Below are 24,691 nucleotides of genomic sequence, written 5' to 3'. Positions count from 1 at the left end.
CACTGTGGCTCTGCCTTTCCCCTGTCACGGTGCAGAGGGGAGGGTGGTGCTGCCCTGGGTGACATTTTACCCCTGAGGATTGGAGATCTTTTCTAAAGAAATGTGTCCCCAAGTTCATGTCCCAGAATTCAAGAATGGCCCCTCTCACTCGCCTCTGCTTTGCACCCCCAGGCACTGAGGAACATAATTCACAAAGTAAAAACTTGATTAATTGGGTATTTTGTCACGCAGTGGGTCGATAAAAGCTTCAGAGGATGTTATTTTATGCCAAGGGGGGTTGGCCAGAGGCACTGGGCAGTTTAGCAGCTCCAGCCCTGGAAGGTGCTTTGGATTTGCTGCTGGCTGCAGTGACAGCACAGCTGGGGCTTGCATGGGAGGCAAGAGCTCCCTCCACCCTCTCCTTGCAGCCTGGTGTCAGAACTGCTGGCCAGAGCTGCCATCTCATTTCTCTATTTACAGTCTGCTCAGAATCATTTTCCCCCTCAGCCTAAGCAGCCACTGACCTCATGTTGGAGATAAATGTCCTGTGGCAGTGGCCCAGCACAAGATAGGATGCAGAAAGGGTCAGTGTGTCGGAAATAGATAATAAATAACATCAGATGTAACATTATTGAACTCAGAACTCCTCCATTAGATATATAATATATAAGGACTCTGAGATATGCTACAGTCCTTAAAATAGGATAAGAATCATAGTGCTATTAGCTGTTAACACTCTGCAACACCAGATACTTGTTGAAAGGGACTATTGATCAACAGAGATGGAAAACAGGTTTTTGGCAGCTGCTTGCCAGTTGGAAGTTAATATGGGAGTCAATTACCACCAGATAAATGTCCCTTCTCCAAGATCACCCGCAGAAGCTTTCGGGAGAGGAAGACACAGGCATGGCTTTGAATATCTTCACTATTCAGACAAAACCAGATGGGTTTAAATATCAGCACTGTGGTCCTAGAAATGAATTTTTCAGTGAAGGTGGAAAGCCAAGCAGCCCAAGAACGAGGCAAACCAGCCCACACAGGGTGTGTGCTACCCCTCACGGTCCTGCACCAGCCAGGGGGAATGAGGTGATTTTTCCTCCCCGTGCCCGAATGCCAGAAAGCTGCAGGACCCGAGGGGAGAGGTGAGGGTGCTGCTGTGCACAGGGACCTGCACAAGGCAGGGAGCCACGGAGAGCTGCCCAGCAGGCACAGCTCTGTGCTCACCTCTGCCCACACGCTGCTCCTCACGCCGGCAGGAACCCACGGAAGCTGAGTTTAAAACAAAACCAGTTTTCATTTCCAGCTCCAGTGCCCAGGGAATGCTCAGAGCCAGCTCCGGGCATGCAGCATGTGACAAGGACCTTGGGCTGACATTGGGGAGGTTTATCTTGAACAATCTGTTTGCTCCTGTGAGCAGGGCAGGCTCACAGCACAGGACATCACCCGTCAGTGCCAGCTCTGGGGCTGCCAGCCCGGCCTGCTCTGGGGCACGAGGGAAGGGTTTGGGCTAAACCAGCCTATTGCTTGCATAGAATTTCATAAAATCCCAGGTTTGGGCTGGGAGGGACCTTAAAGCTCATGTCATCCCACCTTCCACTGCCCCAGGCTGCTCCTCACCCTGTCCAGCTCAGCTTTTCCTCCCCACAAGGTGAGGGCTGGTTTGTCCCTTTGTTGGTGGAAGTTGTTCACTCACTGAGTTAATCACTAAACCAAATTCCCAACAATTCACTGCAAATGGGTGGAACCCTGGCCTGCTCCCTTCCCTGATCACAGAACAATCACTCCAGGTTTGTTATCTACAGCTAGCAGGGCATGGTGACAGGGTGTGCTCACTGGAGACCGAATAAAATGTGGTTTTCAGCACTCAGATGTCCCTGAAACTCTTGGCTTCAACGTTTGCTAATCTTCCTGCCACAGCATTTACATTTGTGACTGGAAATCCCTGCCTTCTGCTTTTTCCCTATAATTCTGGGTGGAGTTTTGCCCACTTTATCCAATAAATCCTCACCCCAATAAATGCATAAATCCCTGCCCCAAGCAGGCACTGAGAACTGAATAAGAGGAATGAGTTTGGCTTACCAGGAGCTCATCTTTCTGTTTTGCATCCATTTCAAGGAAGTGTCATGAGGGTGTCAAGTGCTTTCCCTGCAATCTGGCCAGCTCTGGGAAGCAGCCACTTCCTTCCCAGCTTTCAACACCGTCCTTGGAAAAGATAAACATGGAAAGCATGTGCTAGGAGGAGATAACCCAACGACTGAGGCTTTTGGGAGTGGGAAAGGTGAAGGAAAACCAGCAGCTGGTGGCATTGCTTCAGCACAATGCAGGTGACAGGATATCATTTCATACAAGGTGGGTAAAAGTTGCTGGCTGGCAAAGTGAGCCCAGAGTTTTACAGCATCAGAAGAATCACTCTGGTCAGACTTTTAAGGAGATTAGCACAGATGTTACAACTCAATTTCCTAGGTTTGGCTTGCAGAGCAAAAGCACAAACTCAAATACTGGAATATAAAAGCAAAGTGAAGTAACACAAAAAGCACAGGAGAGTTTTCAATAATGAAGTATCACTTCTTTGAACATCACCACTTATTCTGTGATCTCAGAGTGAAGATTCAGCAAGCCTGATATAAGTAGTTTGTGCCAACAAACCTAAAAGAGACTTGGCTTATTGGCTGCCTATTTAAATCTGGGTTTGGGATAAAGTATCCCTTCCCAAGATGAGGACAGATGAGATGGAGAGTGGCAGCTCTAGTTTTAGGCTCAAACTTTCAGGACATGTGTCACAGCAGCTGCAATAATGGCCTGAGGAGGAAAAGGAATGGTCCAGTGAATCTTAAAATAGAATATGGGAAGCCCAAGTTCAAAGGCTTGATATACCACGGATAAATTCCTCTGCAATGTCAGCTATGCCTGTAAACCGATGAGGAATTGAGCATTCAGTCTGGATTTTGAGTAAAATCATAACAAAAACTGGAAAGAGAGGCTCAGAGAGGGCTCACACTGCTCGGGTGAGTGGAGCTCGTCCAGCTCTGGTCTCTGAAGGTGGCAGAGGATGGAGGCTGCCGGGGCAGCGCTGATTCTGCCTCCTAGAAGCAAGCAGCTCTCCTCAGACTGTGAGAGCCCGGGCCCAGCCTCCCCAGGGCTGCCGAGCCGCTTTTGGCCGCTGCCAGCCCCATTCCGCGTTTCCTGGTACCACCGTGTGGCGGAGGGAAGGAACAGGCTGTTAATCACCGCGTGTTAATGAGCCGAACACGAGCGCCGGGAGGCTGCCAGGTCCAGCCTTCCCCTGCCATCGTGCCTCAGAGCCAGCTCGCCTCTGAAATCACGGATAGCTTTTGCAAGAGCAGTTATTCAGTATCAAGGGAATTTTTCTCTGTGGGGTTTGGCAGCACAGAAGTGAGTTGGATCGTGGTGTGGCAGGGAAACCTGGGCACCTCCAACCAGGCTGCAGCCAAGAAAACCCATCCACCAAACACCCCCAGCACAGGAACAGCCTCTGCTGTTATCTCCTATGAGGAGATTATGAGAAAAGCTAATTTAATTGCCCAAGTTTACAATCAGTCCCCGGGCTAAACTCAGAACCCCTAATACAGGAATGTTCAGCTCTTGTGCTGAGGTAAGACTGAATTCCATCAAGAAGCACCAAGACACCACTTCAGTGGAACAAAAGCAAAAAAAATCTATCTGGGCAATGCTAAAATAGTAATCCAGATTAATAGTAATCTAAGAGCAGCTCCTCTCCAGGAGGACACTGCCACATACACCCACCCCTGCAGAGCCAGCAAGAAACTCCAGAGCAGGGGAGAGCTGCTGCCTGCAGGGAATTCTGTTCAAAATCCAAAAGTAACCTCAGCAGGATAACTGATTGAGAAAAAGTTTATTCTATCAAATCTCTTTAGAAGGGGAAAAGCAGAAATTTTGTTTGGGGTTTATGTGTCCAGCAAAATGCAGAGAATTGTGGTACCTACTCCACACCTGGGCCACTCCCAGCTGGGTCTGCTCCTTCTTGGTTCTCCAAGTGCTTTCTCCAGGCTGGTTTGCTGTACCCAAGGCAATGAAGTGTTTTGTTTGGAGGCTTTAATGCATTTTAAAAAGTCTCACATTGACGAAGTTTTCCCTGAAATTTTCTACTCCTGTTTCTTCTGCCACACCAAGATTTTCTGGCTCCCTTTGTAAAGAGATTGTTAAAATGCTATTAAAAAAAAAGAAAGACAGAACAGTTTTTAATAAAGGGTCTTTAAAAAGCCCAGTCTCTCACATCAGAAATCTTATAAAGCCAGCTTATTAAAGATCTTAATTAGCTTCAATCAACTTTACCACAGCTCCCCCTGTGCCATCTCCTCCCCATCCCTTACAAATGATGGGCTCACTCTGTAAATTGTGAGTTTAACTCAAGCTCTGTTTCATCTCCAGCAGCTGCAGTTGAAGGTGCCATTTCTCAGGAATTATAGTCAGCAATATTAGTCCCTGGGTATGGTATTACCATATCTGGGATGATTTAGGGACAATGAAATCCCTGTGCCATCAAGCTGCATGATTCTTCTGACAAAAATGATCCTGCAACTGAATATCCTCTGGATGCACTCACTGAATTCTGTCCATTTTCCTTCCTTGCTCCCTTTCAGCCCACCTGTGGCAGGGCTGGAAGAAACTGTTGCTTCTTCCAAACAGAACTGAGCTCTGTGAAGGCAAAAGGAAAACTGCTGCAGGGGGAAATGATCCTGAAACTCAAAACTGTTCATCCCAGGGCACTGGGGAGTCCTCCTGGCATGTCCAGCTCACCTGTTCCCATGGTTTTCAGCCCAATCCACTTTCAGTTTAACATAAACCCATGGCTGGGGGAAAGGTGGCTCTGTAGGACATTGGGAAGTGGCTGGCAACTTGCTGACATGAACTTCTGCTCAGTTTAATTGTCACTGCTCTGGGGGGAGTCCAGAGACTTTGCTCTATAATTTATCAGTAATTTCACTGTTATTAAAACCCCAGCAAAATCCTGAAGTATTGGGAAAACAAGGGTCATCCCCAGTATCCACTTCCAGCATCCCAAAGGCTTCAGCCCTGTGCAGAACTTGGCCATTCTTTGCAACTTCACCTATTAAGAGGCAAATAAATGACAGCAGCAGTTTGGCCCTATTTCCCAGGTGACTTGTGCTGAAATCAATAAATGGAGAAACAAATTAGTGGCAGAGCCCAAATACTGCATGGATTTAACCCATACTGGTGCCCAGCCTCAAGGCCTGCTATGGAGCACAGAACTCATTTGTTTTCTGTTGCCAGTGGTGACTTCTGGACCCTGGAGCTGATGCTTCCCAAAATTCCAGCAGGACAAAATCCCTGCTGCTGCAGAGCCCACACGAGAGACCAGCCTGTTAACTGCACCTGGCAGCTCCAATCCCATTCCCAACAGATATAAAAGAGACAATTTTCCATGTAAAATGATTACAATTTAGCAGAAAAAATGTCTGTTCAGCTTCAGGCGTTCTGGCAGGCGGCGATGCAGATTTGTGGTGCCTCCAACCACGAACCAGGCACGGGCTGCAGCTCAGCTCCTGCTCCCCAGCTTTCATTTACACAGCTAATTAGTAGGATTTACTGGCTCCAGCATCCCTCAGTCTCTATTTGCTTAAGGAGAAATAGATGAGCCCTGCCTGTCGAGTCAAGCCCAACAGGTCCATAACTCCACAGTGCAGGGCACAGCCAGGGGAAGCACCTCAGGTGGACCCTCAGCACCCAAAATGTCCATCGCTTTCCGAGGGATTGAGGTGGCAGACACTGCTTAAAATCATGTGCTTGGCTGGAGAAAACATCCTGCAAGGAACCACACAGGGCAGCACAGGCTGCTGGGGGTGGGAAGATGAAGTTAAGGAGTAACTCCAACAAAGAGCAGCCCCGAGCTCCCCTTCATCAGCAGCACTTTGTTTAATGGCCGGGGTGAAGAGGTCACCCAGCCCCTGATGGACACAGGGACACCAGAACATCCCAGCTGCCAACCCCCTCAGCCCCAGCTCCTTTGCAAGTACTTGATCATTTGTAGGTGCCCAGCAAGGTAAGACTCTACAAAAGCAAGGCAGGCTATTTCCAGCTTTCTGATTTTAAGATTTAATGATGATTTTCCTTTGTGCAGTGACATCCCACTGCCCGGCCCCTGCGGAGGTTTGGTGGCCATTTCTGGGTGGGTTTAATGAAGATTATTAGGCAGGATTATTCATTATTTCTTTTCTGTTAGACATACCAGCGATGGGAACACGGGCTGGAGCAGTTCCTAGGGGTACATCCCAAAGTGCCTTTTGTGTGTGCAGCCGCTCCAGGACACTTCCAGCACTCCCAACATCGGAAATTTCTGGATGTGAAACTCAGCCCTGCTCGTTTTCACTGGATTCCCTCTGAAATCAGCACAGGTTGAAACAGGTCACTGAACTTAATCACAAACAGACTCTGAAATCCCAGGGAAAGCCAAGCAGAGATGGAAAAAATATTCCATCTGACAGTCACTGAAGGAGACATTTACACAGGGGGGTTTGGGTTTGGCTCTGCTCTGGACTCTAAGTAGCAATTATAAAAATGGTGCATTTCTACTCAAAAAAATCTCGTCTCCTGCTTAGTCACTACCCCAGCCAGGTCTGGATTCGATTAGCAGGAGCAACAATATTCAAGTTTAAGTGCAGAAATGTAACACATCATCAGTTTTATGGAGCCAGTTCTGGTTTCACTCCCAAGAAAAGCTCACCAGAATTTTACTTTTCTCTGCAGCAAGATCACTGTATTCCTTCTCCTTTTGTACAGTGCTACATTTTAGAAAATAAAGAAAATTATCTCAGTAGATTCACTTACACGTTCCATTTTCAGCTCCAAGTAAGCCAAGGCTCTACAAACATCCTGCAGTGATCTAGCTTTTAGGCAAGGAAACCTCGCTTTTAGGTAAGGAAATCTTGCTTTTCAGGTGTGAATTACAACAATTAATTATCTGAATGAAAACACAAACACAGACATGCACAAAGGAAATGTTCTTAAACCACATGAGCTAAAGGCAAGAGAAAGAGAGCATCAAGAACAGTCCAAGCCAAACCGTATCCAGCTTTATTAAAGGTACTTTTCATGAACAATCATGGTAATTTAGGCAGGACATGGGCTACAATCCGCAACATTTTACAACAACTGTCAAACTCCCCTCCCTTTGTGGACTACTGACATGGAGAAGCTGCTAAAAACCGTAAGAATCTTCAGCTTGCACTTGCAGAGGGCAAAGTTTAGAGTGAGGGTGGACACGTTCGCATCCGCGCGTTGTCTGACAACTCTGCACAAACCCACCCTGACTTTGAGAGGAAAACAAACTCGAGAGGCAGATTTCTGTATCTGAGGGTCCACAATGGAAAAGAGGAAGTGCAGCTCCTTTCTGAGCCAGTACATCCCAGACTGGCCACCAGAAATCCGGATGATCTGACACTGGGATGTCCCAGAACGGCAGTTCTGCTGTGGTTGGGAGGGACTGGGTGAGCAGGGGACACCAAAGGACAACTGGTGGCACTGGGATTTGGAGCAGGCAACAGCATCTTGGGAGCTTTGGTGTTCACCTGGACATGACTGACAGGCAGCACGGGGGAATCCCTTCTTCCTCCCTGCAGGAAGGGCCCTTCTTCCAAAAACTGGGGGACTGGCAAAAGCTTTTCTTATTAAAATTTAGGTTTTGAGAAATAGACTAAATGACATTTGTCCCCATTGCCCCCCACCCCCCCAGAACACAACAATGAAGCGGTCTGTGTGCTAAGAACATAGCTTAAAAAAAAGTAAACCAAAATTCTGCATTGTTATAAAACTTGATAAAAAATAGTATTTCAAACTGTACAGTCACCAGAAGTACACAGTTATCAAAAATTCACACGTTTTACTTGGCTTCACCAGCACCTTCAGCTTTCTGTGCCTGAAAAGGAAAAGGGGAACAAGTGAACACATTAAAAAAATGGACACTCTTTTTTCTATACAGCAAAACCCTGAGCAGAACAAATCCTGTCTGGGCTGCGCAGCTCTGATTTCTAATAAAATTAAACTGAACATCTGTTGCACCCTAAAACACAACTTATAAGTTTCATTTTGAACTTCACAGAAGAACAGTAACTTCCATGTGGCAACATCCCCTGGCAAACAGACAATTTAACTCTTTACCAACACCCCCCTCTGTGCTGAGTGTCGCAAGCTGCTGCCACAAGCCAAGACCTGTCCCGGTCCGAGAGGGAAAGGAATCAATGCTGGTGCACCACAGGCTGCTGGGATACCTGGTCTGTTTTGGCATCTCCATTTTCTGCAGGGTTGTTTCCCTCCTTGCCAGCATCAGCTTTTCCTTTCTTCCCCTTGGGCACCTTCTCGCTCTTCTGTAAATGCAAGACAACATTTGCTGTCAGCTGCCAGCAGCCAGGCACGAGGCACAGCCCCAGCGAGGGGTGCTGGCCCCAAAAGAGCACAGACACCACCAAGGTTTGCTTGGTAAGGGATTGACAGCAAGTGTGAAGTCTTCACTTGGGTATTTTTTTAGGCAAATTCTGTAAAATCTGCAAGTGGTCAGTTCAGCTTCAGGCAGCGGCGCTGCAGCTCCGTTTCCTCACACACGGCTGTTCACCAGAGGTTTGTCAGATTTCAGGATTGCCAGGCAATGCCAGACCTCAGCACCCGTTCATTCATTTCCCTTTCCAAACAGCCCGGACCCGACTCACCTTTGGAGCTGCTTTTTTAGGTTTGGGCTCTGGCTTGGGAGGAGCAGGCTTCTGCAGGGAGAGGAAAGCTGTGTTAGACACCCGTGGAATGGTCTGGCTTGGGAGCACCTCACAGCCCCCAGGGCCACCCCTGCCACGGCAGGGACACCCTGCACTGTGCCAGGCTGCTCCAGCCCCTGCCAACCTGGCCTGGGCACCGCCAGGGATCCTCCCACCCTCACAGCCAGGAATTCCTTCCCAACACCCCAGTCCTCTGGCAGTGGGAAGCCATTCCCCTTGTCCTGGCACTCCAAGCCCTTGTTCAAATCCTGCTCCAGGGAAACAAACTACTTTTTTTTTTTTTTTTAAGCATTCAGGCCAAATAGCTTAGCATTAGGAAAGCAAATAAAAACATTTGCAACTGCAGCAGCTATTTGGTTTGTCCATTATTTTACCACTCCCACAGCAGCACACAATGGGGCAGATCCTTAGGGCAGGAACTCGGTTTTCACCTCCAGCGCTGACACACATTTACACGCCCAGGGGTCACGGGTGACACCTCTGCCCAGCAAGAGGATACTCACAGCAGATAACCTCGCTGATCTCCGCTGCGGCTGCAGGAAAAGGACAACGGTTCTATTGAAATGACACCAAACATGAACTCTCAAAAATCTCACAAACTTGCTCTCTTCCCAAAGCAGTAAACCCCCAGAAATTACGTTTACATTCTTTAGTTTTTACAAATTAAGGAGGTAGTTTCCCAGTTTCCCTTTTTCTGTGTTCTCAAGAAACATGAGGCTATGCTGTTGAAAACACTAATAGCTAATGATAGTTGAGTAGATTTTTCACGGTTAAAAGTAGATTTCTCATGGTTAAAAAACAGTTAAGACTTTGAAAAGTCAGAATCAATTGAGACCAACCCTCCCCCCTACTCCCCAGTTATTCCGACGCCGTTAACCCTCATCTTCCAACCGAAACACTTGATGATCCAACTTTCTCAAAACACCCAACTTCTTACCTCATCCTTAACTTTGGCCTTATCGCCCTTGGTCTCTCCTTCAGCCTGGGGACACGGACACAGGTTGTGAGGACAAGCGATGGGCAGGACTCGCAGCCACCGGCCGCTGTTTTAACGCCGCTATCCCGGGGGGACCATCCCCGTCCCACCCGCGGCGGGCAGCGGCCCCTCCCCGGGGGCCGGGCGGGGGATGCCGGGGCACAGCCCCGCAGCCCAGGCGGTGTGCGGGCTCGGTGCGGGGGCGCCGCTGCCCCCTCAGGGCGGGNAAACCAACCGGTTCGGACCGGCGGGCAGCGCCGGCCCCTCCCGCACCGCGGCCCTCGCCGGTAACGGGCCCCGCGCCGCCCCCACCCCCGGTGAGGCCTCGCTCCTCCGTTACCGCCCCGAACGCGGGGGGGGAGCGCGTAGTCCCGCCCCCCCTCCCGCAGGCGGCTCCGTGAGGGGGGAGCGGACACCGTGAGGGGGGAGAGGCCGGCGGGGGCGGGGGGCGGCAGCTGCACGTACCTTTCTCTTCGGCATGGCTCCGCGTGTGCGAGCGTGTGTGCGAGTGTGAGTGTGAGTGTGTGTGTGTGTGGGGGAGAGCGGAGCGCGCCGGGCGGCGTGAGGGGGCGGAGGGAGCGGCGGAGGGAGGCGGGGGTGCGGGAGCCGGGCGCGCTGGGCGCGGGGGGCTGCGGGCAGCGGTGCGGCGGAGCGGTGCGCGGGGCTGCACCCGGCGGGCTGCGCTGGTCCCGACCCCACTAATTGGAATCGGGTGTTTATAAAGTTTTATATAGAGCCGGACGCGGCCCAACCGGTTCCAGCCGGATCCCCGCCGCCCCGCGCGCCCATTGGCCGGCGGGGGTCACGTGGGGTGGGGCCAAGGCGGGGAGGGAAGGAGGGGATGGGGGGGGGGGGGGGGGGGGGGGGAGGGGGGGGGGGGAGGGAAAAAGGGGGGGGAAAAGGTGAAAATTCGGGATGTGAAAAACGGCTCCGGGGATAACGGGGTTGGTGGAGGCGGGGGGGGGACACCCGCACCCCGCGGCGATCCCGCGCGCAGGTGAGCGGAGCTGTTCGTTCAGCACCTCCGGCCCCGCGGGGCCCCCCAACCCGGAGCGGCTCCCGGGGGAAGCAGCGGGCGCCCCTTTTCCCGTAAAAACACCGGAGATGCGGGGCGCTGGAGCCCAAAAAGGGAGGCGGCAGTGCTGGAAGGAGAGAGAACAATGTTAAAAAGCACTAAAATGACGTTAAATCAATTGACACAGGTGCCCGCTGCTGGTGCCAGGTGACTCGGGAGTTGGGGACATTCCTCACACCTGGCACAGCCACGGCCCCCGCGCCAGAAATCCAGCTAAACGTCTCCATCACCACTTCACTGTGCCCTGAACTTTTCACTTTCAGTCCAACCTCATTCAGAAAATCACCCCAAGGAACAGCCTTTCCCCCTTCCCTGCACAGGTAAATTCAGGTTTTTCAGACCCCAGCTGCACATTTTTCCAGCCGTGCTGATTTTTCCCATCTTCAACCCGTATAAATTAACGATGGAGGTTCTGTTCTCACAGACAGGAGCCTGTGGCTCTAGTTCCACAGATTCACTGGAAAGATGCACTCCTGAAACTCTGGAGTTTGCCTGGGTAACTCATCTCCACCCTCTAACAAAGGAAGGCTCACAGGGGGAAATAACTAAAATTGCATTTACTGGAATGACTGATGCAGGTGAAATGTACAAAGCCAGGTAACAGGAACCTTTTGAAGGGCTCTTCCTCCTCCCCTGCTCCAGTGATGCCTTTTATAAAATGGATTAAAACTTTCCATATAAGTATTTTATAAACCAGATCCTTCACTTACCTCACCTGCAACAGGAGCAGTACTTTGTGGAAAGCCACCACTGTGGCTTTTGTCACCTGCAGAGTCATAACACAATGGAATTTTTTTTTTTCTTAAGGCAAAAATACATTTTTTGAGTAGAAGAGTCTCCCCATCAGCCTGGTAAAGCAGACTGGAGAGTTTCCATCTCATGGACAGTACACTGTTTCCACAGTTTCCTGAAACATGGAGAAAATAAAATACAGCAAAAGAAGTTTAACATCAACAGCTCTCATCATCTCAGCACATCTTCAGCCAAATTCTCTTTGCTACTTACACAAGAGGTGGTACCTGCACACAGCTCCACTCGGGCAGGCTTTGGGGTACCAGCAAACTGCTCACACCACTGTAAAAATAACCTTCAAATCATTCCCAGGCTAGCAGGAACCACATGAGGAGTCTGTCACAGATTAAATATTATTGTATTAAACCTGGATTCCAGCTTCATCACACCTTAAAATAAGCAGCTCTACTTACTTTTAAACATTCAGGTTATTTTTTAAGTAACTTTGGTATGAATATACTTTATTCCCAGTTTGACTACACAGTTCTTCACAATCACAGGCCAAGTGCTCAGTGCAGCACTTACAAGGCTGTTAAATCTGCATTTTGTGGTTTTCACCTGGAGGTAAGAAGAAACACTTCAAACCCAGCAACAGCTGGTACTGCCACACGTGTGTGTGCATCAGGAGCAAAAATCAAACATTTTCAGTTATTTTGATGGTGAGGACGGAAACCAGGAGGAAGGAGAGATGGAAACAACCTTGGAAATCAGCTTGTCCATCTCCCTGCCAGTGGAAAAGTGAGAACAAGCAACACTCCACAGCTGCTCTGGCCAGTCCCTTTAGCATCAGCCAAACTGCCCTTCTGAACCATTTTGGCTGGGGTCAGAGGCTGGTTTTGGCCACTGTATTCCTGAATGAAGCCCACCCTCATTCCCTACTCCCTCAGAGGGTTTGATGGCATATGGTAGCCATCACCTGTGTTTAGCCAATTTCCTGCCTGAGAAGGTTCATTCCCAACCAATCCTTTTTTCCTGCCTGCTCAGAGCCTTTCCCAAGGTCAGTGTGGTCCAACACCAGCACCTTCTGCACCTGGGTTTTCCCCACATCCACTGCTCAGGAGAGATCTCAGGACCTGCTGAAGCTTTGGAGCAGCTTTTTTTCCTTACAGCAAGGGTGGGAACCCTTCCTTTAGCTCTCTGGAGACCAGGAGTGGGTACATCCCAGCCAGCAGTCAGGTGGGGAAAAGACAAGGTGCTGTCAGCGAGCAGGCAGGGGGAATGCCCCTGACACCAGGAACAATCCTCTCCCTGCAAAAGCAGGGCTCTCTTGATGGGACAGCAGAGGACATCTCAACAGAAGATTCCCTACTGCAAAGCCATGGGAAGAACCCGAGCCCAGACTGATTTAATGGGACTGAACTGGTCTGGCTGGGCCAGTTCAGGAGCAGAGAACTGGAGGAGGCTCATTGCAGTTAACTTCTTGTCACCAGAACACCTGGCCTGTCAAGGACCCAGCAGCAGAGACCCAGCAGGGTGCAGGGATCTGTCACCAGGGCAGGGAGGTGACACAGGACGGCACCACCTTCCTCAGCAGCATCCCAGGCCAGGAGAGTTCACAGCAGCCATCCCTGCTCCGGGCAGGGCCGGCAGGAGGGAGCTCCTGGAGCAGCCCTGGCTGCCACGGCAGGGCCCGGTGAGCCAGTCCCTGTGGGCAGCAGCTCTGCACGCCGTGTTCCCCAGAGCCCAGCACCTGTGTCACGCAGACACTGGACACAGTCTCTCCAAGAAGTCTGCTCTCTTGTGCTCCAGGGCCTGCAGGAAGCCCTGGATCCTCTCCTCCCGCAGGGCCGTGCATTTCTGCAGCAGCGTGCGCCGGCGCCGCGAGTCTCCGTGGGTCACACACCCCTCCTGCTGCAGCTTCTTGGTCACGTAAGCCTGGTCCCTCTCCATCTGCTGTCGCCTCCTCTCCTCCAGGTAGGAGTCTCTGGCCTTCTGGAGTGAAAAGCAGCGAGTGTTAGCACCTTACCAGGCCTCTGAGCTCACCTGGGGTACGGGGGGACAAACGGCCTCTGCCCGGCCGTGGATCTGCACGCTCACTCAAGGCTGCCTCCGGGTCTGCCTCTTCCACCTTGAGGCAGCCTGCTCAGAAAATACAGGGATAACCTCCTGGGCTTCCCCTCCAAGACACAGCTCTGCTCACAGCATTAGCTCCGAGTTAGAACAGATAAAAGTCAGGACAGATTTGGGAAAACCCTGAGATACTGGAATCAGAGAGGAGCAGCTACAGGAGAACTCCTGAACCCCAGACGTGCACACTCTTATCCTCAGCAGTGTTATCACAGAACTTTTGATGCTGAAAGGTTTTAAGGGATTCCAAACCATGACTTACAGGGCAATTCTTTGAGATGATCCAGTATTGAGCTAATCAGCTCTAAAACAAAAGCAGAAATAAGCTCAGCATTCCCAAATTTCTGTGATCTAAGGGTGAACTGGCTTGAGACACAGCAGGAGAAAGGCAAAGGCAGGAGCCATCCTTGTCTACCCTTCAAGTATTTGAAATATTTTGTTGTAGAACATCACTTTTAGATTTCTCCTTATTGCACACGTCCTGGCCTGCAGCTTCCAACAGCCAAAAAACATCAGCAGGGAGGAATATTGAGGTTCTATTTTTAAAAACTGTAAAACTGGTCACTGTGACATAAACTGACACACACACACTTGGGAAGTGCTGGTCTTTCAAACAAGCAAGAAGAATAATTACTCTAATGAGAGCCTGACTCACTCATCCCCACACTCTTCCTGAGCCCAAGGCAGCTATAGCTCTGGAAATTAGCTTTTGTTGTGCTGGCAATGTGAGCAGCAATACCCCCAGCAAACCCACTGAAGGGATGCTCTCCAAGGCTGACCTGCACTGCAAGGGTCATCAGCCTGCTGAGCAGAAGACTTCCACCCTCAAAGTGCAATTCTGTTTATTGCCCAGAAAAGACTCAGCTGGCCCTGCACTCCTTCCCAAGATCTACCAGCTACCAAAAGCAGGGTCCAGCTGGTGCTGGGACTCCATGGAGAGCAACAACCAGCTGGGAAATAAAATGGCAGCCACTAAAGTGATGCTGTTTGAGCTGATGGAAGCAGAATATCTTTTGTCCACTACCTCCAAATCAAGGGGGGTTTCTGTACCTTGTCTCCCCTTCCATCCTGCTGCCCATCCACACCCCAAAAGCAGCAGCACACTCCCAAAGCAGACACAACTGCTGTAAAACATCATGGCTTCTCAGCAAGGCCCCCACAGTCCCACCATCCTCACTGACAGCAACCCTTCCACCAAGAGAATTTGCTTCATGACTTCTTCTGGATTTCAAGATCACCTATTTTAAATTTAAAAAGGCCCAGCTCCTAAACCTCAGTTCCTCTGAGGGAGAAGCCCTCCCTTTGCACAATTGTGAGGGTTCCTTGGGAAAAAAAGGGCAGGCTCATACACTGCAAAGTGGCTCTTACAGGGAGAAAACTGACCAGAGAACAAATGTGGACAATGAGAAACCTTGATAATAGCATGGCATGAACACATCCAGCCACCAACCAGAACTAGGAAAAGATGAGGATAGCTGGGAACAGAAGCTGCATTTGTTGCCTGTCAGAAACCAGCACCAGGAGCAAAGTCAGAACAGTGACCTTACTGTTCCAGACAGAGGCCAAGCTCATGGCAATGACAAACACTACTGCCTTTTTTGCTTCCCTCTTCATGCAGAAGGTGAACTGCCATTAGTTGTACTAATACAATGAATTGCTGGTAGGAAAAGGGCAGACTTGGGCCAGAAATAGGAACAAAAGAGGTTAAGGACATGGAGAGTTTGGATGCTGCCAGACTGGCTGCACTTGATTAAATTCAGCCATAACCACAACTGGCTATAATCTCTTTGACAACTCTCAGGGGTGAGCAAGGTCCCTGAAGGAAGAAAAGGGCAATATAATGCCTATTTTTGAAAAGAGGACTCAAATAATTAAGGAACAGACACATTCAGCAGCGAGATGTGGTGGGGATGAAGAGCTGCCACACTGAGGCCCTTCTGCTGTCACTGCTGCCTCTGTGTCACCAGCTGCTGCCCCCCACATTTCTCCATCAAGAGTTTCAGCTCCCACACTTGTTTAGCTTAAAAATAGCCAAACCCCTATCTCACTACTGTACTGGCCAGCTGTATCAGAACCAGGTCAGGGAGAGCTCCCAGCAACAGATCTAAAAGGAGAGGAACAATGTCAGTGAGCAATAGGAACAATCCCTTCAGCAGGTACATCTGGACCCACCAGAAAGAGGACACTTGTGCACAGACTCACAGCTCAGGCTGCCTCATTTCAGCTCCCACAAAGGAAACTCCACACCCACTTGTTACAACCCTAAAAACAATAGTGGAGTTAGAGGAAGAGCATGTGAGTACTCTGCTTGTTCCAGTGTGAGAGCAGGTTTCACCCTGTGGCAGACCAGCAGTGCTCACTGGGTGTGTGAGCCCTGGGACAGATGCTCCAGCTGTGGAAGGAGCAATGAGTAACACAGACAGTGCTGACTTTGGATATTTTGGGTCTTGCTGAAAGTAGAGGAGTCTGGCCACACACCAAGACGTTGTAACAAGCCACAGGGGTACAGGAGGAGCAACACATGAGCTGCTACTGAAACAAGAGCTTAACCTACAACCACTGCTCCCACTTTGCACCTCTCACCTGATCTCCAGCTGCTGTGCAGGTGACACATGGGGTTGGGCTTTCCACTTCCCCAAGGCTCCCTTACCTGTAAAGCACTGTAGTTCATCTGGAACTGAAGGATAGCTTCACACAAGTTCCAAAAGGAATATTCTGGCCACAAGACTGATTGAAACACCAGGCATGAATGGGATGTCTGCAGAAAGCAAGATCACCACCAATTTAATCACTGAGCAAGAGAAAAGGTTATTAAGATGCAACTCTGTTGGGCAAACGATGCCACTTTCCCCACAAAGGTTTTACCTAGGCTGTGTTATCAGATTCTACTTAAAGTGAGGAAAAAACCAGCTAGGAGAGTCTGAAATTGCACAATGTAGAGCCCTTCTAATTAGTTTTCAATGCTGGGGACACCAGTCATCCACTCCTGCAAAGGCATCAGCAGAATCCTTTCTAATGCTGTGTTGGTCTTCAGAGAGGTATTTTTAATAGCTTAAGCATCACAGACTTATAAAAACCTAAAATAGCAACACTGGAGTACCAAAGGCTAAGGGAATAACAGTTGAACTGAGGATCAGGACGTGACATTTAAGCCATTCTTCAAATGACATCTCATGATATTCCTTACTGCCCACTCGTGGCATTTAAACTGCTTAATGAAGCCAAGAGTTGTGGTGCACTGAAGATATCCTTGAGCTGGATGATGAAAGATTTCAAGTCAAAACCTATTTTTGCCACCAAGTACCCACAGTTTAAGGTAAATATGTTCCTATGATGACTGCTAAAACAATCCAACACTTAACAGGACTCCTCTACCACCGAGAGGAGCAAGCAAAGTGTTATTTCACAGCATCAACACCACCCAGGGTATAGGTGTGCCCAAAAACAGGGGGAGGAGAGGGGATGCCTTGGTAGGTAAGCACAGCTCAGGCCAGACAACTTCTGAGAACTTGCCAATTAAATAAATTAGAATGGGAATAATTTGATGTGGTTGCCTAAAGGCAAGTGGGTTTTGGCTCCAAACATGTAAAATAACACGTGAGCTTCAGCTGAAGCAACGCCACTCAAATGTTGTCTACAAACAAGAAATTATCTGAAGGTGGGGAGAGGAGCCAAGGGATGAGAATTCATGATTTTAGGCAAACACAGATCTGCCAGAAACGGATTGCTCAGAGGTGCCCCAGCACTCACTCCATCCTGAAGTTACCTGACCCCAGCAGGAGGAGATTCAGAGCCCTCACACCTGTGTGCTCCTGCAGTCAGTGGAACACCAGCACTCTGAGGCAAAGATGGACTATCCCAAGGAGAGAACAGAGACTTTACCTGCCAGAGCAAGAAGTCACTGAGGCGAACCTCTCCCGAGGTCCTTATCAGCAGGTCTGGGTCGGGGGAGTTGTTGGTGTACAGACATTTATCCAGCAGTGATTCAGACACGTCACTGAAAGAGACACAGTTTATCAGACACCCTTCCCACCTGATGGATGTGCCACAAACCAGAGTTAAGGGGTTTTATGCAAACTCAGGGCTGCAAATTAAAACTGGGTGGTGGAGCTGAAGCACAGACAGTCATCGACTTGCTTCTTTTAGACACTGCTGTCTGCTCCACAGGCTATTCTAAATGCTATTCCAGCCCCCAGAGCATCCCACTCCATGCTCTTTGAAACACAACACAGTGGTGGAAGCAGACTGTGAGGGCTTCCATCTGGAGCAGGGAGCAGAGTGTAACTATTCCTTCTCCTTCAGGGTGGAGGAACAGTGCAGCATTCATGATTCATCTGTTGTTTGACCTCACAGCTAAGACTGTCAGCCAAGCAGCCAATTGTTGTGGCATAAAATCTGCCTTCACATTTAAACTAACTTAAGACACAGACCTAATTTCTCTTCTGTCTTGGTTGTGTATCTATCACCATGGTAACTGAAATAATAAAAGCCAAACATTGCATAGTAACTTTAAGTCATTTGTTCCAGTCACAGTGGTTTAATGAGATCTATTTCAAAGCCACTTGGCTTCTGAGAGGTTCCTCATGCAGTGTGAGTGGTAAGACAGGCAGGATTCATCCAAAAGCCTCACACAGAAAACCAAGAGTTACCTGGGCTCCAGCAGTCCTTGCTCCACCCCCCAGGCCATCTCCCTGACAGCATTGCTGATCTCATGTCTCGATGTGTAAGCAAAGCAGACGTTCAGAAAGCACCTGCACAGAGGAAAAGCTGTGAGAGGCTCATCCTGGGAAGGCCCAGCAGATGACAGCGATGTGTGCTTGCAGGACCAGGAAGAAAAAAGAGGTGTAGCATGTCTGACAAGTCCCAGCCCTCAGGAAGAGGAGGAAGGCGTGAGGTCACTCACTTGTTGTAGTTCCTGGTTGCCAGCACAGCTTGGGCAATCAGCTCCTGGATATCCACGGGCAGGAGGGGCAGATCCCCGAGGACACGGATGCACACCCCGTGCTTCTTCAGGTTCTCCCTGCACCCAGCCACAGTGGGGAGCACAGAAAACACATCAGTCTCTACTGCACCAGTGCCAACATCCACCCACAGCTCCAGCAAAGCCGGGAACTGGAGAAAGGCAAAACCACCAAATGGTTTCCAGGTGTGCCAAAGTGGCTGAGATTTGATCATCCCGAACCATTCCACAAAGGACAGTGATCATTCCCCTCACCAGTTCCTGAGCTACAGACATAACCAAAGGACCAGGACATGATCACAGATTAGGCATCCCTACCTGAGGAGGCTTAGAGTACAACCATAGGCTCTGGGCACTTCAAACTAACCAAAAATTAAGACAGAGTTTTGATATTTCATGAAAACAACATCTGGCACTCCGTGTCTCTGACTGTGCTGTGTTTATCTGAAAGCTGTCCTCGTCCCCATGGTTTGGATGGCACAGTTGCCCCAAACCTGATATGCAGGGGGAGTGTTTATGCACAGAGCTGTACACCCCACCCAGGCAGGCAGTGCCTGACTGCGGGTGGGGAAGGCTCTGCTCATGAATCCATTCTCACAGCTTGGAACATCCCTGCAATTTGTTGTGTCCTGCCCCAGCTCCACCCGTGGGGGGCTCTTACTGCTCCTCCAGGAGGCGGCTGAACTTCTGCCTGGCCAGGTCCATGAGCCCATCCACCTCCTCCTTGGAGCGTTTGAAGTTCTCAATGCTGAAGGCATAAACTGTCACCTCCCGAATGCCCAGGTTCAAGCACCACCGCAGTGTCTGCAAGAAGACAAAATGTAACAATCAGGCCAGCAAGACACAAGTTCTCCATGTGAAACCTTCCTGCGGTCTCCCACCAGGCCAGGTCTGGATCAAAAGAAGTGATTATCAAAAACACGGAGCACCTAGATGTGAATTACAGATTCATTTTAAAGAACAGGAGGAAAATATCACTACCTGAGGATGAGAATCCATCACAGGGAACTCATCCAGCCAGGAAAAGCACCACTGGTTTATAAATTATATCATACTGCACTTTTCAAAATATTTTCAGAGAAAGTCACCTGTTCCAGAGAAATAAAGGCCTTGGGATCTGTAAGGCAGATATTTTAATTGAGTGCAAAACAGAAGGAAAAACAGCTGAATAGAATGACTCTGCAAGATAACACAGAGAGGGAGGAGCTGAAGTTGTGAATCCTGACGATGAACAGCAGCTCCAAGCACAGCAAGAGTGAAGAGAAGGAACACAGGACACCAGTCCAGCAGCAAACCCAGCTCAAACTTCCACCACACAAAGGCAGAACACATCCTCCCCACCTGTGCCAGCTTATCAAAGCCTTGGGAATGTCCCTGCTGCCTCTCCACGTGACACTTCTGGGCGTAGCGGCGATTGCCATCCATGATGAAGGCAACGTGCTTGGGCATTGGACCTGCCTGGAAACAGGGAAAGCACAGGAGAGCAGCAGTGAGCAGGGCTGTCCCCTGTGTCCCCCCAGCCCTGTGTGCTCCCAGGGGTGTGGTGCTGTCTCCCTGCAGCTGCAATGAGCAGGGTGCTCGTTTCCTCCTTGCCAAGCCCGGTTTGGGGTCTCCAAAGAAACAGCTCAGTGCTGACAAGTGCCTGAACTGGAAAGCAGCTCTGCCCTCCCCATTTCCCTCAGGACAGAGCTGCAGTGCTCAGGAGCTCAGTGCTGAGCTGCAGCCAGGGAGGGGGGCACACAGGGGTTAATGATGTGTTTTTAATTTCAGACCTCAAGGGCCTTTTCACAGACACAGTTACCTTCAGAGAACACAAGGAAAGGCCATAAGACAAACAAACTCCCCCCACAAAGAGGAGTGTTCCTTTTCCAGTGCTCCTTTCCACTGACCTCACCAGGGCAGCACCACCAGTCTCAAGCCTGAGCAAGGAGAGAATTCTCCTGGAACTGGTGAGTTTTTGTTCCAATACTCAGTTTCCTTCCTTCAACTCCCAGCGTGAGGATCTCTCTCCTGTCCCCCCTTCCCATGCCCTGCCTGCCTCAGCCAGGGCACAGATCCTTTTTGGCAAGCACTGCCTGCTCATTTGCAAGGCTAAGCCCAAGCAATCTCCCACCCTGGGATGGAGTTTAGGGATGCACATCCAGTGCCAGCACTAAAGGCAGCCTTGCCAACAACACTCCCTTTCCAGAGCACTGCAGCCACAGAGACAGTTCCACCCCGAAGAACCTGCCAGCTCCTCACCACAAAACCCACCCAAATGCATCCCTTACCTTAATGATGTTGGCACAGAACCTCTCTATGATGGTCAGCTCGCCCTCTCTGATCCACGACATTTTTTATTGAGAGCTCCTTTCCTTTTTCAAAGGGAAATTGAAAATAAAGGGGTTAGAGATGATTGTTTGAGCCCAAAGCAAACAAACCCCCTGGGAGAAATGAGCTCTGACTTGCTGCTCTGGAGCCCTTTACATTGTCTGTGCGAGTCCTTTGATAAGCAGGTCCAGAAACAGGCTCTGGAATTTTCCAGCTGTGTCATCAGACTGGAGTCTGCACCAGCCGGTGCAAGGAAAACCATCCCCGAGTCCTGCAGCCTGCAGGACTGGTTCGTACAGACCCACCCCAGCACAAACAGCCCCGACCCAACCGCCTGGACTCCATCCCACCATCCAGGGCAGCAGCAGATCGAGTTACGCTCATCAGCTCGTTCTCCGTGTGGGCTTTCTCGGCCTCCCCCTCAGGAAGGGATCCCTACCCACAGCCTCAAACACCAGGGCAAGGAACTGCCGAACCTCGGGCTGCTCCTAAAGCTCTTCGCAGGGCTAGGCTGAGCACACCCAGCGCCACCGCCGCCTGCTAATGGCCAGCTAACGGCGGCCGACCCTTCCGGCGCGGTCTGACCCCGGGCTGCCGAGGAACGCCCTTCACCGGGGGCTGCCCGTGCCCGCTGCCCGGGAGCTGCAGCCCCCGGCACCCCGTCCCGCCGCCGGCAGCGAGCGGAGCCGGCCGAGAGCGGGGCGCACACCCAGACCCGGCGGGTGCCTCCGCTCCCGGGAGCCGCCCGGGCCCTCCCGGGCGGGAAGCGTCCCTCAGGCCTCCGCCGGCTCCGTGAGGGGAGGGACGCGGCCGCCGGCGGGAGAGACACGGTGGAAGGAGACACAGCCCGCCCGCACCGCTCCCACCGTGCCCGCTAAGCCCTGGTAAGCCCCGGTAAGCTCCGGTCAGCCCCGGCTCTCCCCGGGTCCCTCCCGGTCCCGGTACCTGCCGCCTCAGCCTCCGCCGGAGGGTGACGTGCCCTTCCGCTTACGTCACACGGCGGCGCGCGGGACCGCGCGTGCGCGGGGATGGGGGCGCCCTGAGGGGAGGGGAAGATGGCGGGTGGAGTGGGGGGGGAGTTGTGAGGGGACCTCCCGGGCGGGAAGCGTCCCTCAGGCCTCCGCCGGCTCCGTGAGGGGAGGGACGCGGCCGCCGGCGGGAGAGACACGGTGGAAGGAGACACAGCCCGCCCGCACCGCTCCCACCGTGCCCGCTAAGCCCTGGTAAGCCCCGGTAAGCTCCGGTCAGCCCCGGCTCTCCCCGGCCCCTCCCGGTCCCGGTACCTGCCCCGGCGGCGCCGCCTCAGCCTCCGCCGGAGGGTGACGTGCCCTTCCGCTTACGTCACACGGCGGCGCGCGGGACCGCGCGTGCGCGGGGATGGGGGCGCCCTGAGGGGAGGGGAAGATGGCGGGTGGAGTGGGGGGGGAGTTGTGAGGGGAGGGATGATGGTGAGGGACAGGACACGGGAAATGGCTTCAGAGGGACAGAGGGAAACTGGCAGGAAGTTCTCCCTTTGTGAGCGTGGGGAGGCACAGGGTGCCCAGAGAAGCTGTGGCTGCTCCTGGATCCCTGGAAGTGTCCCAGGTCAGGCTGGACATGGGCGCTTGGAGCAGCCTGGGATAGGGGAGATGTCCCTGCCATGGCAGGGGTGGGATTATCGGGTGGGATTATTAATGTCCCTTCCACCCAAAGCGGTCTGTGTTCCCGTGACAGGGCTGGGGCACTTTTGGGGGGCTGCAGGGGAGGTGGTTCCCAGCACCATCCCCTGCCCTGGGACCCCCATTTGGGGTCTGGGCTCCTCAACCCCAGGAGAGAAAAACAAAAGTAACCACACAGAGAACATCACCAGCAGCCACTGCCCATGGTCTTTATTATTTATTTTTTTCCAGAAAAGAAAAAAAAAAAAAACCACCCACATTTTACATAGTTGGTACAAAAACAAAAACACAATGAGCAGAAGGGGGGAAACCTGCAGCAGCAGGAACCGAGGATGTCGCTGCAGGGACTCCGGCAGGAAATGTCTTTGGGAAGTGTGAGTAACTGCTCAGGGGTCACCCTGAGCCCCCCACACACACAGCACCCCACATCCCCTCCCTCCCACCCCATAAAATTCACGGGTTTGACACCAACGCTTTGGTTGCTAGCAGTAAACATGGATTACATTCTTCCGTCTCCTCGTGGACATTTTTTGGGACTCAAGGCTCTGGCCCCAGGGCAGACACCCCCTTGTGAGGGACATCTTTGTTTTATTCCTCATACATTCAAACAGTGCCGTGTCACAGCAGGACCCTGAGCGTGCCCCATCCTCCCTGTCCCCTCATGCATAGTGCCCCTGGGCAGGGTGGGCCGTGATGCAGCAATTTAGTTAATTATTGTCAGCAGAAGGGAAGAGCCACAATGGCCAACACAAGGAGATGCGAATCAATCCCATCTCCTCCAGCGTGGCTTCCCAGCACAGATTAAAATCCCTGTTTTCTTAGATCCCAGCACCCCGGGGGAAACCTGAGTGATTCCCTGCTTGCTTTGCCCAGGGCAGGGATGGTTACAGAGCTCCCACCGGGCAGCTCTGTGTGGGAGAGCAGATCCATCTCCCTGCTCCATAACCTATTAGATGCTTTGGATATTTTAATTATTTTTTACTTTTTTTCTTTTTTTTTTTTTTTCTTTTCCTCTTATTTTTGTAAACAATAATCAAGGAGAATACTGAGAGAAAGTGGGAAGGTTTACAGAGGTATTTACACACACTAGACACCTGACAGAGAAATCACCAAACCATTAAAGTGGGAGCAGGGGGGGAAGGTCCTACAGAATTCTTGAGGATAGACAGGAATGAGGGGGGCAGATACAGGGATGAGGGGACAGATACAGGGGTGAGGGGGGCAGATACAGGGATGAGGGGGCAGATAGAGGAGTTGGGGGGGCAGATACAGAAATGAGGGGGTAGATACAGGGACAAGGGGTGCAGATACAGGAATTGGGGGGCAGGTACAAGGATGAGGGGGTAGATACAGGGATGAGGGGGCAGGTACAGGGATGAGGGGGCAGACACAGGGACAAGGGGGCAGCAGTTTCCCTGGCACAGCCGAGGTGCTGGGGGGAGGCCCAGAGCCACCCCCCAAGGCTCTATTGCATTTACCCCGTCAGACTAAAGCTGTTTTCCTGAAGCAGTTTTGTACAGATCCCGTTGCTAGTCAAAAAATAAAAGTCCTTCCCCCTTCTCCCAAGAAGAGACCACCACCTCACCCTAAACTACTGGAGCAGGGCAGGGAGCTGCTGGGGGCTGCTCTCCATCCCCCTCAATGCCCACGTGCTGGGGGTCTCTGGGCTCCAGCAGCCTCAGCGAACCCCCCAGAGCCCCCCATCCCTGGGGATGGAGTGGGTGCTCCTGTCTGACCCAGCCCTGCCCCACAGCTAAACCTACTGCTACTAAAATCCAGCAGAAAACATGCCCAGAGCTGGACACCAGCATGGCCACCCGCCCTGGGAAGGCTCCAGCCACCCCCTGGGCTGCAGGAGGAGTGTTCACTCCCCAGAACCTGGGATCCAGAGATTCTCTGGGATCCAGAGATTCTCCTGGCCATGGTGAGTCAGCATTTAGGGAAGCCAGGAAGGAGAAAAGGATGGAGCAGCTGCACCTCCCCTGTCCTGGGAGGCCATGGACAGCCAGCCCCGGGCTCGAGGGAGAGGAGGGGCAGGGACTGAGGGTAACCCTGTGTCCCAGCACTCCCTGGTCACTGTCTGCTCCTCCTCTGCCCCCTGCATGGGGCTGG

At 51.5% G+C, this 24,691-nt stretch overlaps 2 protein-coding genes across 6 annotated transcripts; both read right to left on the bottom strand.

The window, feature by feature from the left end:
• Positions 1–7,030: 7,030 nt before the first annotated feature.
• HMGN2 (high mobility group nucleosomal binding domain 2) lies at positions 7,031–10,511 on the bottom strand. The gene is made up of 6 exons (XM_041463233.1): positions 10,183–10,511; positions 9,679–9,723; positions 9,245–9,274; positions 8,682–8,732; positions 8,247–8,342; positions 7,031–7,894 (listed from the first exon to the last, which is right to left on the bottom strand). Exons 1-6 carry the CDS (start codon positions 10,195–10,197, stop codon positions 7,859–7,861), a joined length of 273 nt encoding a protein of 90 aa, XP_041319167.1. The 5' UTR covers positions 10,198–10,511; the 3' UTR covers positions 7,031–7,858.
• A 1,083-nt stretch (positions 10,512–11,594) lies between these two features.
• Positions 11,595–22,263, bottom strand: DHDDS (dehydrodolichyl diphosphate synthase subunit). Of its 5 annotated transcripts, none has more exons than XR_005954768.1 (10): positions 22,205–22,263; positions 20,882–20,965; positions 19,953–20,069; positions 19,273–19,415; positions 18,555–18,671; positions 18,301–18,402; positions 17,534–17,648; positions 16,302–16,409; positions 11,798–13,516; positions 11,595–11,699 (listed from the first exon to the last, which is right to left on the bottom strand). XR_005954768.1 is itself a non-coding variant. In XM_041463206.1 (10 exons), exons 3-10 carry the CDS (start codon positions 20,942–20,944, stop codon positions 13,280–13,282), a joined length of 1,002 nt encoding a protein of 333 aa, XP_041319140.1. In that variant the 5' UTR covers positions 20,945–20,965; positions 21,398–21,673; positions 22,013–22,170; the 3' UTR covers positions 11,595–13,279. The 5 variants fall into 5 exon arrangements, 3 of the variants coding, with proteins under 3 accessions (XP_041319140.1, XP_041319139.1, XP_041319141.1); XR_005954769.1 differs by having other exon boundaries at positions 11,812–13,516; XM_041463206.1 differs by lacking the exon at positions 22,205–22,263 and adding exons at positions 21,398–21,673; positions 22,013–22,170 and having other exon boundaries at positions 11,595–13,516.
• Between the last annotated feature and the right edge of the window lie 2,428 nt (positions 22,264–24,691).

This window comes from Pyrgilauda ruficollis, unplaced genomic scaffold, assembly GCF_017590135.1.
Source record: "Pyrgilauda ruficollis isolate IOZ18807 unplaced genomic scaffold, ASM1759013v1 scaffold162, whole genome shotgun sequence".
In the NCBI taxonomy this organism is placed as follows: Eukaryota; Metazoa; Chordata; class Aves; order Passeriformes; family Passeridae; genus Pyrgilauda; species Pyrgilauda ruficollis.
This window is presented reverse-complemented; position numbering and strand designations above follow the sequence as displayed.

Excerpts from the sequence above, each read along its gene's own strand:
- DHDDS (XM_041463205.1), bottom strand. The coding sequence starts at position 20,944 with ATGTCGTGGATCAGAGAGGGCGAGCTGACCATCATAGAGAGGTTCTGT. Across the intron at positions 20,070-20,881 it reads TCTGTGCCAACATCATTAAG|GCAGGTCCAATGCCCAAGCA; the intron begins GTAAGGGATGCA and ends CCCTGTTTCCAG. Across the intron at positions 13,517-16,301 it reads TGAACTACAGTGCTTTACAG|AAGGCCAGAGACTCCTACCT; the intron begins GTAAGGGAGCCT and ends TTTTCACTCCAG.
- HMGN2 (XM_041463233.1), bottom strand. Across the intron at positions 8,733-9,244 it reads GATCAGCGAGGTTATCTGCT|AAGCCTGCTCCTCCCAAGCC; the intron begins GTGAGTATCCTC and ends CTCTCCCTGCAG. Across the intron at positions 8,343-8,681 it reads CTAAAAAAGCAGCTCCAAAG|AAGAGCGAGAAGGTGCCCAA; the intron begins GTGAGTCGGGTC and ends TTGCATTTACAG.